The sequence below is a fragment of the Cyrtonyx montezumae genome, unplaced genomic scaffold (genome assembly GCF_038088225.1).
Source record: "Cyrtonyx montezumae isolate F1298 unplaced genomic scaffold, pur_monq_1.0 scaffold_2, whole genome shotgun sequence".
NCBI classification, from domain to species: Eukaryota; Metazoa; Chordata; class Aves; order Galliformes; family Odontophoridae; genus Cyrtonyx; species Cyrtonyx montezumae.
The window spans coordinates 48,043,536-48,065,179 of NW_027071936.1; the positions used below are offsets into that span (position 1 = coordinate 48,043,536).

The 21,644-nt window shown below is 38.4% G+C and overlaps 1 protein-coding gene across 2 annotated transcripts in view; it reads right to left on the minus strand.

Annotated features, from left to right (window-relative positions):
• Window positions 1-21,426, minus strand: part of CUNH4orf19 (chromosome unknown C4orf19 homolog) — a 41,946-nt gene extending 20,520 nt beyond the window's left edge. The window contains exons 1-3 of one of the 2 annotated variants that reach the window (XM_065735685.1): window positions 21,307-21,426; window positions 11,259-11,364; window positions 1,796-1,886 (exon numbers count right to left, since the gene is read on the minus strand). In XM_065735685.1, coding sequence (XP_065591757.1) covers window positions 1,796-1,832 — 37 coding nt within the window. In that variant the 5' untranslated portion in view covers window positions 1,833-1,886; window positions 11,259-11,364; window positions 21,307-21,426. The remainder of the gene's footprint in view (window positions 1-1,795; window positions 1,887-11,258; window positions 11,365-21,306) is intronic. The other variant, XM_065735684.1, reaches the window with a different exon arrangement.
• Between the last annotated feature and the right edge of the window lie 218 nt (window positions 21,427-21,644).

A 21,644-nucleotide genomic window follows, 5' to 3' on the forward strand; every position in this document is an offset into this window, starting at 1 on the left:
CTCAATCCCTTTCATCATAACTCTTCTAGTATCTAAGCCATAGTAGTTCAGTCTTCAATTTGGCATCCATAGTTGGGACTATGGGGCTGGAGGGGATTGTCAAGGCAACTTAATGGTCATTGCTGTATATTTTGTGTATGCATTCCTTATGATTATACAAATCAGATTTCTGCTAAAATTCTGAAAAGCTGTCATAAAATTTCACAGCTAGCTTTCAAATTTTAGAGTACCCTCAGCTGTACTGATACTTAAACAGTCCCTGGTAGAATACAAAGTCAAGAAAACAGCAATGCATAGTGTTTGACCCACAGGTTGTACTTAGAATTTTTTTTGTTGTTGTTTAGCAGAACACAGCAAAATGTGTTCTGCTGAATTCAGCAGCTTGTGATTTGGGACCAAAATGAGGTGGCCCTGAGATCTGGTGTGAGTCATTGCTAAGGAGAGCCTGGGATCCTTTGATTCATTGCACTGCTCTGTTGCCCTACGGCAAGTCACTTAACCTGTCTTGTATGCTACCATTTCACATCCTTCTCAGAACTTAATGTTTGTGCAGCACTTTGGAGATTTATAGCCCTATTCAATCTTATTATAGTGTTGCAAAGGGTTGAGAGGGTTTCTATGCATCTGTTAATGGTGATGTTGGTACTTTGAGTAGAGTAAGAATAAAGCTTATGAGGAAAGAATCCTGTGTTCCTGTCTGTAAGCAGCTTTATACTGGGGGTCGTAGTGTGTCTCTTTTTAACTTTATCATATTCTTATTTGATACAACTGTCATTCTTTATTACAAAGTAGATTTTTTCATTTAATTTTGTTCTGATCTCTAATTAATCTTTCTTACAGGATAATTTTGACTTGATGTCCTTATTTTCTTTGTGTAAACCATGTCCTAAATGAAAGTAAAATGAAAAGCAAGATCTTGCTGCATGTTGAGAGGCTTTAAACAGATGCAAAAGATGTATTCTGTACCGTACATTTTTATCCCCTTGGAATGCTTTTGTCTATTGAAGAAATTTTGGAATAGTAGGTTAGCTATAGTGTTTTCATTAGTTCCTTATTGGGTTTTCTGTGTTTATTTTAAGTCTAGGAAATTTGTTTTTAAAATACCCTGGAAGTGAAAAGAAAAACGCTAAAATGGAGAGCTGATACAAGTCATAGATGTTGGTAAGCTGTAAACTTACCCATTTTATCATGTCAAATGATAACTGATTTCACTGTGGTATGATGTATGTCACTGGATTTTGATCTAAAAGCAAGAGTTTGTTCTAAGGAAAAGCAATGAAAATATTTGCCTATAATTTTAAAATAGGTACTGAAATTTCAGCATTAAATGCTGAATGTTTAACAGAATAATATACACTCAAGCTGGATTTCAGGTGAGTCAGTAGCTCATTTTCTCTGTGTCAGGCTCAGACATAAACCATTTTATGTTTATTCTTCAAAAGAGTTAAAAATATTTTATTTTCATTGTTCTTGGTGCTTTCTTCTCTTTTACTTGGTGGTAGCTTGGAAAGTTGTTCTTATTCCTTTAAATTATACTCAAGCATCTTTTCTCAATACTCTTTTTACCATCATCTTTGCTTAGCAACATCCCTTTTGAGGTATTCTTAGAAACATAATACTTTTCTAGTATGTTCAACGGTGTTCATAAATCAAGAACTGTTGCTACATCCTGCTCTTTTATGTTTAATTCTTTTCATGCTACTGTTCTTTAGACAGAAACATGAAGTCTTCCATGCCCATTCCCTCTAATGTTTTGTAGGACACACATGATCTGAGATTCTGGAACATGGCTTACCATATTGGTGCAGATTGTTCAAATAAGTGAATAGCATCTATGTGTTTGTCATAGATCCAAGCAGCAAGGAGTTTTCACATTCCAGAATAACCTGAAATTTAAACAGAATCATTAGGATTTGAGTACTTGCATTGTATATGCTACTGTTTGCATTTTCAAATTAATGTAGATGCTGAAATACATACTATCTGGAAGCCATATGGCCAAAATCTAAGTGCAATACCTTAAACCTATTTTGGCATAGACTTTGGTTGAGCTTAAGAGTATTCTCTTTACTGAACATAAACTTTTAGACGCTGTGAGCAGATATTTCTAGATTTGCCTTCTAGTTCTGTTGTTGAAATCCTTCCTTGTTTAGTCTTTTTTTTCCTTCTTGTTTTGATATTTTGTTTGTGGCTTTTATTTTTCTTCCTTTTTTATTTTTCTTCTTTTATATTGCATGTGTAAATAATGGATGGCTGCTCCTCAGATCTGCCTACTTTCTCACTTCATTAGTAGCTCCCAGCTTGAGGCTTCAAGCACTGTGCACAGATCCTTTGCTGCGTAATATTGTGTGAAGCTGGCTAGTGCCTTTGAAAGAACCTCCCTCATGCAAAAGATCGAAGAGTACTCATTTATGCTTTGCTCAAAGAAGTCACACGGGATTTAACTCTTCCTTTCCAGAAGCCATAACTTAGTATTCCAAGCTGATCTGGAGATCAACTGACTGTAGAAATCTCTTCTTTCCGTTGTGTGTTGGCTCTATTAGAACTCTGTGCTGTTCCCAACAGTTTCAGAAAAAACAAACATCTGTCTACTGTGGTTTTAATATATGTCCTAAGGTTTGCATTCCCCTCACAGTTTCCTTTTATACTCTAATAGCCTAGGCCCTGCTCCATGCATACTTTTATAGACTTGTTCAAATACATTCTTTGTTGCCAACTGTGTTGTCCAGTCGTGTTTTTGAGATCTTTTTAATCAGTTCTACTCTTCATCTCAGTTCAAATTTAGTGGAACAAACCTATGATTCACATGCATTCTTTGTGTTTCTGCCCATGTGTTCCACTACAATTATTTACATATGGTTGTATTAATGTGCTGTTTCCTAAAGGAATTTTGTATCAGAGATACTGTATAAAGTGTAGGCCAACATCATGTTGATGACAATGGCTGATCTTGCAACGCATGTAATCAAAGCCTTTAAGAGTCAACTGCAAGGTAATGAACTGGAGAAATTTTGTGAAATTGAAGATGAATTTGAAAATCCTGAATTGATTCAGGGCATTCACAGAATTCAGAAATAGTCTTTCAACTGTGAAATTGTACAGTTATCTCCTAAACTCTATAGAGATGAAGTATAACAGTGGGTCTTGGCTTACTGGGGGAACTGAGGAAGGAGAAAAATGAATAATCATTTTTCTTTAAGAAAAGCACTTACAAAGTAAAAACAGGTTGAAGTTTGTTATTCTTCCAATCTTTTTTTAATTTATAGACATCTTCAAGAATTTTTATATATTTCTGTGGACACTATTTCCTGATTTTTTTTCATCATGCTTCCTGTAAATATAATGTGTCACTGAAGACATGAAATAGATAAAACAAGTGAGACATCATGCATCAGTAGCATTTAAATAAACACTGTTAATAATTCTTCAAGACCTTGTTTTGTGGGGAGCCTGAGCAGTAATGGAGAAGTGTTTTCCTGAGCAGTAATAACAAGCTGTTGAGATATATTGATCCATAGCTGAAAGCAGTCTGTAGTCTTCCAGAAGAGTTCTGTGATCTCACCATTTCCTGGGTACATGGGCTGTATGTATTGGATTCAGCTGTATGAACTGGATTTTGCTCACTTTGCCATAAATTGAAAAGGTCATAAAATGATGTTTTGTTTTTTTTTAATTGTGAGATGCAATATATTCAAACCTGCACAGAGATTTCTGGAGAGTTATCATTTTATTAGCTGAGATGACTTAGGATGTTTCTGTCTGTTTAACTGACATTGTAGTATGTTCTCACATGACCTCTGGTGTCTAGATATAGGTTTTTAGCCATAGCTACTGTTTAGTTGAGGACGTTTAGATCACTAGTGAAAAGGGACTTTTATGCTCTGTTTGTTCCACTAATTTTGAAGTTCATTCTGTCTACTGTCAATTTCTTCCTGGCAAGTAATGATTATGAGTTGTTTTTGTGGAGGTATCTGTGTTCATGCCAGGCTTTCTGCTACCCATATCATTAATTGCAACAGAATATATTAAATATGTTTTATGAAGTGTTGTACGGACTCATAAAATACTTGATTGGAAAAGGGTCCAGAGTTCATCTGGCCCAATCTTCTACTCAGTAGAAGTCAATGGAGGTCTAGAGCTTGCTGCAGAATATGCAATGCCTAGTTTGAACTCATTAACGCAGGGAGAGCTTTGATCTTTATTGGCAGTGTCTGAAACAGTGACATATGCTGGGCAAGTGATACAGTGTCAATAATACTCTGTCTGTGTTTGTGTTGTTCTTTATTAGCAAAAAATGTCACAGATGTCTAGGGTCAAAGTTCATCCAAAGATCTCCACTTCTGTAACAATTTCCTATTCTTAGACTGGTTATTAAATGTTCTTCAATTGTCTACCTCCAGATTTTAACCCAAAATGTTACCAATCTGCCTCCTGTTTAAAGGACCTGGAATTAAAAAAGAACATACTGGTGTCTTGTTGGATATTGGTAGATAGTGTGACAATATTCTTCCTCTAGAAGGTTCTAATCTATTTATTCCACTGATGGCAGTTTATCTGGTGTGTTGTTAACGAGATTTTTTTTTTCTTTATTACAGTAGGTTACTCTGTTTCCAGGATACCCTGTTTCTTTCAAGTTGAAGTTTTTATTGTTGAGATGAGAAAAGTAAAGAATAGAAAAGGAGTGCTGTATGAATGAGACCTTTCAGAGCTTCATCCTACAAGCTGCTTGGGCACAGAAATGTTCAGGTACCTAATTCCTGCAGATAGTATTCAGCCAGCACTGAGAAACCATGATAATCTGACAGACAATAAGCTGTGTGGAGCACCTTCCTTTGTCTTTCTTGGTAGAAGCTGAGGACATTCAGCTTCTCATTTGATCAGAATCTGAGAAATCAACCTGCCTAGATGCTTAAAAATTAATTATGGGTAGTGAGAGCAAAAGCAGCTCCTGGCTCCTGCAGCTGTCAGTGCCCATAAATCAGCTCTGTTTTTCCTTTTGAAACAGGACAAGAGCATGAATTTAATTAATGGGTTTGACTTGCTCTGGAAACACATAGTAGAGAAATAGCCCTCTCCACACCTTTCACAGATGCTGTAAACACAGAAATGTTATTGTGTGTTTACTCCTGAGTACTTTCCAGCATCATTGTTCTAGATACAGTTGAATGCCTTGGGCAGGTGGCAAGTCAGTGACTGCAGCAAATCCTTGTTCTTTGCACACCCAGCTCAGAGCTGCAAAGGTGCAGCAGTTTGTAAGAGTCCCCATCTTAGTTCCACCTGAGTTCTGCTCAACAAAAGCATTAACAATGGCTGCTATGGATTCCTGTAGGGGAAAGTAAAAAGGGTGGGTTTTGTCTGTTCTGCATGACTGGAAATTTAAATATAATATTAAGAACAATCAAATAGATTTATCCTGCCACTTTGCTAAACAAACAGAAAAGGTTAAGTCATCCTCTGGTTCTGTTGTATTGTTTGTTTTTTCTTTTATTATGTGAAAAGAGATACAGAAACTGTCAAGCTTGATCCGACTCAGGCTCAGTTCTGTAGTGAGGATCAGATTCCTCAGAAGCTGTGGAAGTGCCCTGTCAGGGAGCTGGTACTGTACAACACTTGCATCCATCCAACATGGCTTTAGTCTCTTGAGTTAGAAGTACTAGGGTCTTCTAAAACTTTTAACTTTTTTAAACTTATATTTGATTTTGTATTATTCACAGTTGTAGCACTACATAGTAAGGTTTCCCTGAAAAGCAACATTATATTCTTTCTCTCAATAATAAATTGCCTGGGCTAGTTATGCCAGAAGAATGATTTTGTTTGCTCTGCTTTCAATTAGTCCCCTTTCTGATCTGATCAAATATTCCCTGGTATTTGTATTATATAACTCTAAATTATATAAAAGGATTATATATTATCCCTCCAGTGTACAGTGAAGTGTATGCTTTCATACCTCTGTCTAGGCACAGAAGGAACTTTGGACAATGTAGACAGCTTTTTCAGAAGAAATAGTTATTCAGAGCATTATTTGATCTCTTCTACATGGATTGGTTTTTGGTTAGTGCGGATGTTTCTGAGGGTCTGAGACAATCTCCTGGCAAATAAATTTGGAAAACAATGGTGCTTTATTCGAATACTAAAAAATAAACCTGTAAGTAGTGAAAAATCATTGTCTTTTATTTCCTGTGATGACTACAGGTGTATGAAGGGCCTGGAAGCTGCAGAAGCAGAATGCCATCCACTCTGCTGTGATTGCCTGAAGCCTGTATGGTTGTCCTAGCAGTATCAGTTCTAGTTGTTTTTTTCTTCCTTTCTTTTTTGGTTAAATTGATAGGGCCTGTCTAGGATTCAAGAATTGGACCTCTAAGTTTCAGAATAATGTTACTAGACCTGTGATGAATGTATTTATGAATATTTATATGGAACTTAGGATTCGGAGTGAGTGTTGAGTACAATCTGCCACACAACAAATCCTCAAAACTCTCTTCCTTTCTCTGACATTCTCACACTTTGAAAAGATCCACACTCCTTGGCTTTTAAACACTCTTGTCATAACAAGAAAATTCATAACAAGTTCCAGTAAAAAAAAATGCAGCTTCTCTGCTATGTTCAAACACATGACTGTACTGGTCAGACACCAACAATGGTAACTTTGGGAAAGATTGCAAAGAATGCCTAACACCAGGTGACTCGGATGCTACAACTTTGTTATAAGAGAGCATTTTTCATCTAACTGTAGAATAAATATTTTATCTTTCTCATCTATATATAACAGTTCTAACCAAAAGACATGAGCCACTTCTTAATGCTATACCTGGCAGCAACACAACTATTGCATGAAATCATCAGCACAACTGTTTGTAAAGGCTATGTTGCATGCTTTGGGATGTTACACAGGGATGACTGATAAAGTAAATAATTTTCTCTGCTATTGATCTCATCTCATTGGATAAGGCTGTTTTCAGAGTAGGGGATGGTGAAAGGGGTTGTGTTTCTTGTATTCCTTTTTAACAAAGTTAACAGCAGCTATCAATGTGAACTGAAACTTATGGCAGCTTAATCTTCACTCTGCACGTTCTGCCATGGAACCATGGCTCTTCTCTGCAGATTTGCCATTTTCTGGCTTTGTTGGTGACGTCTGTTCTCAGTGTTGTTACAACAAATTGTGGATTTTACTCGTGGGCAAGAAGGTGAGGTAGGTACACTGAGTGTTTTGCTTCTTTCACTGCCTTCTTCATTATAACTATCCAGGGCCACTGATATGGCGTGTACTGTTGGGTGCAAATGTGCTCATGTGATCAGCCAGGCTCGACAGCTTTTATCTGGTTTGCAGCTATTTTTCTTAGAACCTGGCTTTTTGTAGGTGGTATTCCCAGACACCCAGTCATCTCCCAGTCTATTTTCAGGCAGTGGTGATGAAGCAGCATCTAATTTAGCTGCAGAAATGACAAAGGTTTCTGAAACAGCAATGTACTGTCATAAGCTCTGCAAAGAGCTGCGGGGGGCCTCTTGTAGAAATGGAATTTCCCTGTATTCACATTTTTGAGGATGTGGAAATGGATGACATTAAATCCTGGGCTATAATTTAGACAGTGAGAAGATTGCAAACTGATTCAATAAGAAGAAAAATCCCTTAAGTAAACATATGATATCTATAATCCAGTCAGTTAGAAGATTAGAGATTCAGTCAGAAACTAACATACAAATAGCTTAGTAATAAAAATTGTACTAATAGAGGTAAGGAACATACTACGCTGAAGGCTAAGAAAATTGGGAAAACTTGGGCAATGGTATTTCCTATGTAAGCAGACATAGCAAAATATTTTGAACTACACACAACTCTTCTAGCACAATATTTGAGATAACTGTCATAATGTAGATTTGTGGATGAAGGCATCCCAGTGTACTCAGCAATCATTCATATATTTGGGTAACACGCAGCCTTTAAGGCCTAAACTTCAGTGTGTGACTTGTTCACTGCAGCTGCCAGTTGTGTCAGTATCACACTGATGCAGCTGAGGGGTGACTCGTGCAGTAGAGGCTCTTCAGCTGACATTTTAAATATTCATCGTTATCAAACACAGACTTTGGAGCAAGCTTTCCTGATAGTGTATTTATGTTCCATATGCCTGTAGTTAGTGTGTGGAAAGCCCTACATGGCTAAAGTTAATTTTTCTAAATTTTTTTGAAACACACATTCCTCTAGGTAGGCAGACAAGCTGTCCCCAATGGCCAGAAACTGCCATTGCCAAAGCAGTTGACAGCCCTGCCCTCTTCTTTTCCTGCTTTCTGTGCAGGCTGTGTGCTGCATAAAACAAGCCTGCAGGAGAGTTGGTCTCCTGTGTGAGAAATCTAGGTGTTCTTTATTAAACCCTAATTGCACGTAATAGCCTAAAAGACACATAAAATGCTGTTGAGGGGAACTTCTGGTCAATTTGCAAATTCTTTCTTTAATTATAGCAATATTTTCATCCCCTAGAGAAATAAAAGCCTGGGAGAGTCAACCAACAGTGAGTCCTCTAAGCAAAGCATGAAATAACAAGGATGAGAATTTTGAAAACATGTCCCTAGTGTGGTTTCTAAAACCCTTTCAAAGTGGGTAGCGAAGGTGTTCCTCTAACTACAGCAATTCAATTACACTGACCTATTTTATTTTTATTTTTTATTTTATTGCAGAATTACACAGTGATACTATTTAACTTCTTTAAGGTCATATTGTGGCCCTGTTGAGATTTGGGTTACAACACCATTGACTGAGGAAGCTAAAATAAAGAAACTGCTGCCTGAATGGGATTCTCCTGTACAGGCTCCTCTGAGTGAAGAAAACTAAAATGTTATTATTTTTTAGTTGGGCAGATGAAACTCTTTAAAGGAAAATAAATGCTGTTGTAGCCCAGAGCAAATGCTACTGGCCACGATTTATGAAATTTATGTATGTACTTAATTGAAGGAAGTGGAAGCTACAGGCCAGTTCTTCTATATCTTATATCGTTACCTTTGTGCTGAATGCTCAGTGACTTATAAAATGGCACAGAGTCTCACTAAATGTCTGTTGCTTAGCTGTGTGCATCACATCCCACAGTTTGCAGAACTGCTTATGTGTTTAAAGCAATCTTGTCTTTAATTAGAAATCCTTACTGGGCATTTCTTCAGCAGCATCTGTTTTCCTTATTTATCTTAATTATAAGCTGCTCTAAAATTCATTGGGAACATCAACATTTGGGTAAGATTATGGAATAATGGTTTTGGGTTCCAAGTCTTTGAAATATATAAAAGGTCTTTTCAAATCACAAAATTACCTTTTCTTGCAACCTATTCCTTAATTTAAATTATTCCTAAGAAAATGACAGTTCAAGCATCTATTTAAGACTGAAGCTTTGGATTGCCCACAGAAATGGCACTGTCATGAAGCAAGAGTAAATTAATCATTGTAAACCAATTTAAATCAGTGGATCATTCTTGTATCACGGATTTCTTCAGTTTAATTCTGCAGGCACACCATCACACTTTGGTTAGAGCTGTGTGTAGTATGCCTTCATTATTCTTTTTATGAGCTGCTCTAAGCAATGGGTTTGCTGAAGCACGCTGTAGGGGCTGTCCTGTCCCTCAGCTTTTCTGCTCCTTGTCGGGCTGCCTGATTTCCAAAGATGTGAATTTCTGTGCTGGCTTGGAGAAGGGTGCTGGTAAGAAGAGATGGTGAAGTGATGAGAAAGTGTCTTGAGTTTCTGATAGAGCCCCAGGCAACTGGCCAGATTCTACCAAGCCCTGCCATGTTCATGTCAGAGAAACACCAGAAGTCATTTCAGCTATGATAGACTGGAAAATCTGCATAAAAATATAGCTAATGCTTTCCTAACCATCCTACTGTCTGATGGAGATTCAAGTCTATGCAGCTCATTTTAAACAAGTGAAGAAAGGACCTGAAGAAATACGATATTTTTGTCCATTAGAAAAACAAAGGTTTTTTTTCACACTACACTATCTGGGTTCTTACCTCTTGAAATCCTTTAAAGGTATCAGCCTACATATTTTTTTAAATTTCTATGTAACAAAGCTTTCTACACCAAAAGTGACATACGAAGACTTGCAGTGTAGCTTCCTGTCACAGCTAAATCTCTGCAATGCTGGAACAGCTGCCATGAGACAGCCCTACTCTCACAAATTTCTCTGAGCTCTGCTGTATGTGTGAAAACGGGGAAAAAAAGTAAAATTCACAATGTGTAGGAGTACTCACTGGGAAAACAACCAAACAATCAGGAAAAAAAATACACAACAGTCTTCTGTGGTTTACTCTGAGGTCATGAGATGAGAAGAATCTGTGGAGCAGAAGCCTCCACACCTGCTGCAATCATTACACCACCCTAAGAAGTTGGTTTGAGGGTGCCTGGGTGGTGTCCCCTGGGGACAGCCTCTGTTAGCTACCAGCAGCTGCAGAAGGTTTTCTCTGAGAGGTGAGAGGATGTAGAGGCAGCACTTAGCTACTTTCTTTCTTCCTCAAACAAAGAACTCTTCTCATTCAGGTGGCAATTAATAGTGAGAAAACAATAAGTGAGTTTGCAAAACAGTCTGCTGTTTAATTTGTAACACAGGCACTGTTTTGACATGGTCTTAAAAGCAGAGAGGAGAGGGAGTGGAAACCCATCACTGTGAGTGCCTCTGGGAAGGAGCACGTTGCGGGAGTGTTTTAAAAAAGAAACAAAGCTTGCTTAGTTCAAACTACTTTGAAAGATCCCTGATAATTTATTTATATGTTTGTTGATTGCTTTTATTGGTAGTAGAAAGTTATACTGACATGAAAGAAATGTGGAAACGGAGAGACTCAGGCTTAGGGAAATTTGTTTCTTTGGGCAAAGCCTAAAGAAACTTTCCTTCTCTAAGGAGAAGGAAACAGGTGGCAAGCATTAATACTGGGGTAATTAGCTGTTATGGGTTGGGTGGAGCAATACGCAATGAGAACAGCTTTGTGATTAGAAGGTTTGACTAATATCTGGCAACCCAGGTGAGGCCCTGCCTTGGGCTCCTGCACTCCCTGTTGCTCCTGCTGCAGTGGTCAGTTCTTCCCTGAGGAAGATCTGCTGTATAGCCAAACAATTTGTAGTGACCATATGCTGTTTAGGTACCTCATATACATGGGTGCATCTTGTATGGTAACCTCCTTACGTTACCTGTTGCTTGTGATTTCAAATACTCATGGTTAAGGGCCTCCTAAATCCAAAGGGATTAAAGCCCAGAGTTTTTACCTGTCAGGATGGCATAATCTTTACTGTTAGAGAAGCTGGGGCTTGGTGTTTTTCTGTACTGCCCCTAAAACAGGCAGGTGTTTGGCATCAAATCTGGCTCAAGTCTGGCCTCTACTCCTTTTTCTTTAACCTGTAAACATTTAACGAGGTTACATCTTATAGGTAACAGCCATAGTAAGGCAGCCCTGTCACCTACAGTGCCTGCAGATGCTGCTGCAACACAAACAGGGAAATACTGTAAAAAATAAAAAAGGCATCTCTCTCATTGATGAGTTGATCTGTGAAGCACCTATAGCCTCTTTATAGGGGGAAATTCTGTATGTCAACAGTGCAGCCTGCTTCCTTGAGTGCTGTGGGAGGAGAGAGAGGCCCTAGACTAAGTCAGTATGGTAGGAGCTGGGCAGCTGTGACCAGTGACACCTCGGCCTGGCCTTTGCGCAGCTCACCTGGCTGCTTTAGAGAAGGTCATTCATAGAAAGTTTTGTGGCAATCAATTGCAATCTTTACTTCCACAGAGAGATCTTCAGGCATCTTGGAAAGCAAAAGAAATGACTGAGAAAGAAGAAAGCTTGAGCATACCTTTGTTAGTAGGCATTTCATAAGGGCTCATTGGCTCAAGTGCTGCCTCTTGTTTGCGCTGCTTTTAGCTGGAGTAAAACTACTGGGTTTTTACTGGGAGGAAAATGTACTGACTCAGTGAATAAGTGACTTTTTAAAATCAGGCTTTTCCAGGTTTTATGATGACCTTGCCTTTGTTTTCTATATGGGCATGTTATTTCTCATGTGAGAGGAAAGAAGTGAAAGACCTCTCTATGTGGGAAGGCGGCATGGGAGGAGGATGAAGGTAGTTCTGCATACAGGTTTGTTTCACATACCACCCTAGAGAGATATGACAGATTTTTGTAGACTGGGCTCCATGTGGTAGGTGGGAGAGGATTTCTGTGTAATTGATTAATTCAAAGTTGTGTGGGATTTTCTTGGCATAAATGATTGAGGTCTTCAGCAATTTAAGCTTAATTTTCTTTCTGTGAAATGAGCTGCAAAAGATATGTGATGAGGGAGTTTTGGGGATAGAGGACTCTTGAATGTGCAGGGCTTGATGGAGTTAACCTTTCCATTTGTCAGAGAATGGCAGCCCGGCTTTCTCTGAGTGGTAGTGTATTTACTCACCCAGTTTCTATTGCAAAGTTTCCAGCAGCCTTATTCATGAAACTCTGTATATCTCTTGGAGCACAAAGGGCTTTGTTATATCTTCAGATATTATGCTTCTTACTGGGGATAGATACCATGGAGATGAGGAAAACCAAAGCAACTAACATAAAGTACAAATCCTGCGTGTTAATAAGAGTCTTGTACAGACTGAGAAGCAGAAGGCCAAACATAGAAAACAGGTGGCTCTTTGTGGTCTCAGTTGTTGGATTTGGAATTTTGTGTGGGTTTTTAGGTGAGCTGGTGGACTGCATTAACACTGCACTGAGCAGTGAGCCCTGTGGACAGAAGACTATTGCGGGCTGTAGGAATGTGAGATACAGAAAACTGAGCAGGCCAGAAACAATCTGAAACAAAGAAATCTCAGTCTATGATTAATGTAGTTTCGTGTCAAGGGTAAAACACACAAATCTAGGCTTGTTCATGGCACGGTAGTGAACAATGCATGTCCTGTAACAGGGGAGCATACCACTACTGGATTATCTGCACTAAACGGACTTTAGAGAAGTTCCGTCAAGTTTATCCTAACAAATGCTCATTTAATGCAGCTGTTACAGCAGCACAAATTGCAGATGTGCAATGAGTTGTACTTCTGGGGCTCACCTCAGATGCTGGCCTAGTTAAATAAGTTTCTGCATGTTTGTCTTTTTGCATCAAGTTGAAACGATATAGAAAATGGAAAATAATTTCATAAGATTAGAAGAATCAATGATTTACAGATTCAGAATTGTGAGACATAGGCAATTTAACAGGTTGGCAGCTTAAAAGGCTAAAGAAATATAACAGTTTTTGGTGAAAATAAGAAATTGTAGCTCCCTGAAAGCTGTAGGTAAAAGTGCTTTTATTGGTTTCATTGTTTGGAAGGAAATTAACTTAGATATGGAAAAACATGGCATTTTGTGTGGCTGGCAGACTGGAAAATCATTTGGAAAAATCTCATAACTGTATCTAAAAACTGGCATGTAAACAGAAAGAGAAGACGCTGAAATCTGTTTAAAGAGTTTGAGCTTGTGAGAGTTGCAACCTTGGTTTGTTACTGCTAACCTGAAGTGAATCCTATACAGTGGAGTAGGTATGACCCACACAGCATGTGCTATGATTTACTGCTCAGCCAAACTATATTTTTAATTGTCACGTGTAAAAGAGAGCACCGTGATTTAACGTCTTAAGTCTTCCGCTCAAAGGCAAGCTTGTAGATCTGAGAATTAGAAGACTTTGCATACAGCACGGAGATAAAGCATGTGCAGAAGGATGAAGTGGAAGAAATAAAGCCTGGACAATAATGTACTTGATGCAAACTAGGAATTGGGCTTAAAAGAAAAAAAATCTTTGCTCCTCTTAACAATGAAAACAAAAGAAAAAATGAACTCAAGCTTTCCTTATTCAATTATTCTGTATAAAAATAGTGGTAAAATTGATTATTTTGATCATGATTTCTTATCTTTGCTGGTATTTAATTGGATCAAAAGATGAAGTCCAGATAAGTAATAAAGCTGGACTGAAGATCCTTTTCTCCATGAATTTAGTGCGTTGCAACTGTAGAGTTGTCTTGTTCAGTGGGCAAAAAGGTTATGTCAAATTCTGCTGATCCACCATTCAGATGACTGCCAGTACTAGGATGTAGGAGTACCAGATGTTTAGAATATGGTATTTTAGTGAATGGTAAGGTTGTGTTGTTATTTCTGAGGTTATTTTGCAGCTTGAAAGTCAAACTGCTTAGACCCATTCAGATCTGGGAATATTTAAGGATTAAATTTCCATCAGGATACACTTATATCAGTCATAAACTCAAAGATGTTCATGTATCTGGTGCATATCTTTTCCTTTTTTTTTCTTTTTCTTCTTTTTTTTCCGTTTCCCCCCAGCTTCATTCCTCAGGCTGTTTTCACTACATGGAACTACTCCTACATAAAGGACATTTTTTCACCTTATTGTTCCTGAATGTCTCACTACAGGTGTAGAACAATCAGCAGAGAGCAGAAAAGCAGAGGATTGTTTGGGCCATAGTTACAAATCACCATGAAAACAGATAACAAAACTTTTAAAAATAGAAAGATACAGAAAACGCTGCAACTACTTAAGGCTGTGCTCAGTAATCTTCAGGAAAAGTCTCTGATACAATACCTTAATAAAGACCCTTTCATGGAATGTAACTTTTTTTTCTCCTACATGAGTTCTTTTTGACTGAAAGGGTTTTAATTTTTATTTTAAATACAACATGTAGATTAATGTGTAAAGCATAGAGATAATTTAATCTAGAGCTGCTTAGAGAGCCGGTGAACTTTTCCATTTAGTTATTTTCCACCAATTTCCTTAGCAGGCATTGGGTGATGATGCGTGGCTAAGGGAATGATCAGGCACAGTGGTTTTGTGAATAGGAGTAGAGTTTAATGTTGTGATTACAGTAATTGTTTCTCAGCATGAGGCAGGTCCAAAGTATTGACCATTGCATTAAAAAGGCACTAATGTGACATAGATATGGTAATGGTGAATGAAATACAGATGAATTTCTGTAGCATTACTGAATTGATTATCCTGATTGCATTAATTACCTGTTTCAGTCTCAAGTTGAACAATACTTGAAAGCTATAGGAAAGTATTAATTCCACTGAAAGACTTTGTATTTTCTGGAATTGGATCAGTTTAGTAATTCTTCTGTTTTTAATTTTTTTTTTCCTTTTTCTTGTAATTCTGGGCAAAAGAATGGGTTGTATTCACTGAAATGATTGACGTAGTTCTCACAGTTAAGTCTGACTTGTGGGACTCTGCATTTGCAGCTGAATGCTTAATGCTAACAGCACACTGACATTTCCAGCAAGACTCCTGATTCCAGAGAGTTTATCTGAGGTTAGGTACGTTGTGTCTCAGGTAGCTCCATCATAAAGTAAATGTCTGCTGCCTGTGTGTAATAAGTTATTTACCAGCTGATCTGATATATTTCCTCATGACAGAAGATTTATTGACAATGTGCTAGGATTTAAAGGGTTAGTCTCTAGAGACAGATTTGGCTCTTATAGAATTCAGGAGACTTAATTTCAAATTCTGCCTCCTGTACAGATTACAGGGCAGATTTACCTCCTTGCTTCCCAAACCTGGTCTTCTTCATTTGCAAGATGAGGGCAGGGTATCAACATGTGTACTGAGCTAAAAAGTCTCTATCACTCTCCAGTAAAGCTTTATTGTGGAAGGATGGCAGAGAAGTGATAAAAAGAGATAATGGTTCAGACTGATTAATATTGGTGCTGGTATTGGCATGAAAGCAGCCAGTTTTCCTTTCCCTTGCTCACATTGTCTGCTGTTTTCTTAAGTGGTCTTTGAGCTTTTTGATCATCTGTGCATTATTAAATCTGTCTGTTTATATATATGAGTGGATGGAAATGTTTTTATGGAAGGTAATGGATTGGATAATTGCATTAAGCATTAGTTTTTAATGTCTACCTGTAAATATGGACTAACCTTTACCAATCTGAGCGTATTCATCCAATGCAGTGGAAAACATTTGCAAGTGATTTTAATTTAATAAGAGACGTTAAGGGTGGAAATGGGACATTGTACATGGTTGTGACTTCTCAGGCCCCTGAAGGCCTTCAGTTTAGGGCTGATGACTGTAGCTTCTGTTTCATTTACATTACAAATGAAATCTTATGGTATTTTTCTTCATTATGTATATTTGCCTGTAAAACAGTGTCTGACAATTGAATCTGTATCTTTGCTGCACAGACGTGGTCCATTCAGTGGAGACATGCGTGAATTCAGATAACAGAAGTACAGGGCTGATATTAAGCCCTGCAACATCTGCCGAATTCACATGGGGATAGGGAATATGAAAACAAATACACAAAGGGCACAGCTACTGAGATGGTAAATATTATTTTTTCCATGCCACACCCAAGCCAAAAATAGAGACAGAAAGGACCTTAACAAAGCTTTATTCAGTTTCCTGAAAGTGGAAAGTTTTTTCCACTGAGCTCTGAGTGAAGAGGGCTGTCAACTTACTCCAAAAATCTGACATTGCCCAAGCCTTACACTTGTTTTTCTGCAAGTAGATCAGAAGAATACTTTTACTATGAGCAGACCAGAAGAGTAGCTCCTCAGTAACAACCAGTGTTAAAATCGCCTGATGGCTGTCAGGCTTGCATGCTGTAAGAAATATAAGAGCTGCTTAACATTTTTTAGGGGAGAAAAAACTGTGAGTCCTGTGGAGCAGCACAGATTTGCTGGTTGGCCCCAGGGTGGCTGCAACTCAGACCTGGGTGCTGCTGGAGGAGGAGTGGAGGAAAGTGTTAGGTTGCTGCGTCAGGGCATGGGCCCCTCTTTCTGTGTCCTGCGTTGTTGCACAAGGTTCAGGTGCTGAGTAAGGTCAATAATGCTGGCCCCTCCCAAATCTAATAAAAGTGTTGCAAGTAGCTGTGGGATGAAGGGGGAAGTGAGAGCCGTAAATGCGACTGTGGCAATACATTTAACATTGCAATAAATCTTCAGGGAGGATAGATTTTCTGAGAGGGAAGGGACATGCTGCCTGGCAAATCCCTGAGTCTGTGGGAACATGGTTCCATATAGCTCATTTGGGACACTCCTGCTCCTGGCTTAAAGCAGCCTCCAGAGACTCCACATCAGAGTAGATGTAGTGTGGAGATCATCTGCCCACTGCGCTCTGAGCTGAGCTGCTGCAGCACTCACATTCCTGCTGGCAGCTGAGCAGCTTTGTTGGCAGCACCAGCACAACCTACACCAGGCCGTGTATTCTGCTCCTGGTCTGTGTATGAGGATTTGGTACAATTCCCATTGATGTCAGCATGGAAAGGACCCGCAGGGGGCTTTAGGTTGAAAGGTATTTCAGTCACTTTTTCAGTGTATTACCTTCCTCACATGGTATATTCTCCTCTTTCCTACTTGGCTCTTGCACAAAAGCAGATTGTCTGCTATAGCAAGGCATTTGCCTTGTTCACATAAAATCAAAAAATTAACTGCTTTTTAATAGCAGTGCACAGCCTTCTTTCATAGCTGGGAAATGACTTAAAGTGGAGCCAGGCCCTTTTGGTAACGCCAAAAAAAGTAAGCCCCAAGGAGATGGCTTGTTCCTTGCTCTCCCAAATGGAAAAACAACTTCTGTGAATTAATAATAGACTATTTGACCACAAATATTTTTTTAACCAGAAAGCATCTGTGGCTTTGCAGCCAACATCTGTGGTTAAAGTGAAGAATTGGAAGTTAAATAAACTTTTGTGGAAACTGCAGACAAAAATGTCTCACAAAAAAGAAACCTTAGGTCTTTTTTTTTTCCCTGCTTCCTGCTGTAACTGATTAAATGTTTAGTTTCCAAAATATGTACTCAGCTCATAATAAAATTTTAAAGTTCCTCCATATGTCCAAGCAAAAGTGACTTAGAGAGAAGGTCAAGCTAAAATTACTGTTTTTCCCCTCTTTCCAATAATCTCTTTTGACCTTACTAACAAAAGTTATTTTGCCCATTTGATATCAAATTTTAAGTAAAACTACATCATGTTTTTTACCTATTTTCCATAGCAGTGTGTCCAGCTTGCAAGAATTCTTGCTCTGTAGCTCTGCAAAACCTGCCCATGTCCATGCATCATTGCTTATGCTTTTTTTGGTGGAAGTATGAGGCACACTCTGCTGTCAGGTGGCAGATGAACAGGTTTAGGAAGAGGAATTTTAAGTTTCAAGCAAATATTTATTATCTGATGGCATCTCATCACTTTTCCATGGGTTGTGTGTGTCAAGTCTTGTCCCCACCAAGTCACTTGTGAAACAATGGTCATGTGAGATGTTGACAAGGTTGAGATCATGTTTAACTAGATACTGTGCAAACACAGAAAAAAGGCCTCCCCTACCTGAACAATGTGAATGAAGGCCTTTCTGAGGCGGTAGAACAGCATGGAGCCAAGGCAGACCCTTGTCACCTGTGCAGGCCCTGCTTGCCCTGAGCTCTCCTGCTGGCTGGGGCACGAGGCACCCCTTCCCATGTTTAGCCACTTCCTCTCTCCTGCCTGTCTTTCTTATTCTGCATGAGACCACCACACAGAGACCATACAGACCTCATCTATCACTTGCTTGTTTAGTCTCCCTCCTTTTGATGTTTTATGTGCCTCAGATCCTGTACTTTGTTTTCTGCTCAGCAGGAAGGAAAGGATCATGCTCTCACCTGTATGAGGCAACTTGGTTTAAAGCAAGTACTTGTTTAAGTGTTTCCTTGAGATGTGATAAAAACAACCCTGTGGTTAATGAAAAGCATTAGCACTCGTAAATGTTTCCTTTGAATGGTGATCACTTTTTACCTGGTTTTCCAAGGAAGCCATACCTGCATTCACTTGCAGCTTTTGCTCTGTCTTCCCACCTACTAGAGCAGCAATAAAATCATCAGGTTGATGTTGTATTTAGCAAACCAATCTAGAGTCATCTGCTGCGCTAAGATCTACGACTCTGACCTAAAAGATCAGGGCCAGTGAGCTGTGAATGGACACCAATATGGTGACAGCAAAATGGCATTTATTAGTTGCAAACATTGACTTATATATCCTTCTATGTGCTTTGTGTATGCCTCTAAGCATGCACCATTAATCTCAGAGCAGGGGAGGTCCTGTCCTGTAACATCCCGATGTCCCAGCCACGCCTATTACAACAGGTTGATGATTTTCATATAGGCCTTAAATCTGACAGACGTTTCCTGAGATTTACAATTGTTTTGGAAGAGCTGAGTTAACTTTTGAACAATATTTTGGTTAGCTCTGATTTTGGGGTGAAAAGAAAACAATTCCAAATTTTCTCCCAAAGATGAAAAAGAAAAATTTTCTCTTGGTTTTCCATGAATATCTCAATTTCTAAGAATCTCTTTCCTTGTTTATGAGAAGGAAGACTTTGATTTGTGTGTCCTTCCTGTGAACAGTACTACATTTGATTCTATGTTGAAGTGATGGAGCAAGCTAATAGGTTGGGTCATATAATTAGAAAAAAAAAAAGCTAACAATTAAAGCAGTGTAAAATACCATAACAATTGTAAAATCGTTGGTATGATGAACATCTGAACTGCTAGTTTGCTAGGAGTAAACTCCTCTATATGCCTCTCCTCGAGAAATGAGCTACTTCACACCCTCATTCAATATGTGTTTGCTTTGAGTGACTTTAGCATTTCTTGTGTCTTCCACCCTGCAATGACATGTTGTGTAATCAGTGTTAAACAGATTTGCCTGCGAAACTCCTGAGTGCTGGCTTTCATGACCCACCCAATTTGTACAAACATTTGGTAGAAGAGCCTTGGCAGGCTGCTCCCTGCACATCAGGTGGGTGCAACACTCACCGTAGGAAAAAGCTTGAGAAACAAAATAGCCTTGTGTTTGGGGTCTGGTGCGTTGCCCTTATGTTTAAATTTTGCTTACCAAGAAAGTCCCTTACCTACAAGAGTTACTGAATAGATTTATTTATTTATTTATTTTGTAAATAATTTAAATTCAGAGGTCAGTTATATATATTGTGTCAAAGCATGGTTGTTTCTTTTTACATCCCCACTGCCCCAGTGAGCTCCTCTGCTGGAGGTGAGCAGTACCTATAGCTGGTAAAATAGTTGCTGATGTCTCATGCTGGACCCACAGCAGTTTGAGATGGGCACCCTGGAAGTGAATAACTGTTTTTTAAGCACTAGTGATAAAGTTGTTGGAGCTCCCACTTCCTTGGATTTATTTTAAGTACTGATAATGATAAAGCAAAGAAAGTTGAGAGCATATCTATAGCAAGGTGCTCTAGTTATTGTTATTCTCCACTTCTTTTTGGTATACACTAGCATTACATGGGAAGAGGAAAAAGAAATAGGTTTTTTAGGATAAAATGAAAAAAAACATACATTGCTTGCAGTTACCACCTTGCTATTATAGAAGTAAAATAATACCTTTTATACAGTGGGAATCCCCAGGGGGTAGAGATCTAAAGATGCACTGAGATTTTCTGAGTAAATATAGGTTTTGTAGCTCTGCAAATACAGGTAAATGATAGCTTTTTGTAGTCTACAACTAAATCCCTATAAAGGGATAGAAATGATGAGTATGTATGGCCCCATGTGAGAATAATTACAGTTTAGAGAAAAATTGTGATGAGATCTCTGTGAACAAAGTGCTGATGCTGTATCCCGAACAAATCCTTCAGCAAAAGTTAAAAAAAACAACAACAAAAAAACAACAAAAAAGAACTGCAATATCGCTAGCAATTGTCAGTGAAACTTTATCATTTAATGGATATGCTTTCATACAATTTAAATTCTCAATTCACTGACTGCCTTTCACTCTACACCCCGTTTTTTTATTTTTTCTCCTTTTATAGAACACTGAAGTACCCTCCCCATCTGCCTTTCATTTGCTTTTGTAAGATATTTTTTTCATTTTAAATGCACGAAAATGCAGGAAGGGAAATCAGAAATAATAAAAGTTCAGCAAGGAAGCAGCATCCATTAAAATACGCTTTCATCGGAGTGACTGAAACAATGTGCAATTCATGGTATAAGTAAAGTCAGAGGAGCTCTAAATCCCTTCAGTTCAGACAGCAGACACATTAATTCCCCTTTTTGCTTTGTGTGCTCAAAACAACAGTTTCAATAGTTAAGACATCTAAAAAAAATATTTTTTCTACAGTTATGTTTTGTTTAAGAACCGTGTTTTGTTTGGATTTCTGCTGAGCCAACTGAGCATATGAACAAAACAGATTTTACGAAAAGTGAAACAGGTGAGATCCAATATTTTCCAGATAAAAATGTTAGATTGAGAGTTTAAAGAAAGAAAGAGAGCACACAACATGCCCTATATGCAGTTTCTCTTGAAAGCACAGTGTTGTAAGTTAAAAGAACAAGTACTTCTCCTACCTGTAGCTTTTGTCCTGATCAGGAAGTGTTGCTTTTTTCTGATTACAATCTTCCATGGCTTAGCTTGGCTTCTGCATTTGAATGTTAAATATGTAAGAATGCCTTGTTTAGCTAGGGAGTTTGCATGACCTCTTAATGAGACACTGTAGTTAGTGTCATTGGGTATTAAGTTGTCATGTGACTGCAGATGAAAATAAAATCCTTTAAAGTTTGCATTTAATACTTCCTAGAATCTGTAACCCTTTACCTGCAAGCTGGATAAAAACCTGGCAGACTTCACTGCTTTCTGGATGCAGTTAGAAAAAGAATGAGAGGGAGAGCATGTGCCAAATAGTTCT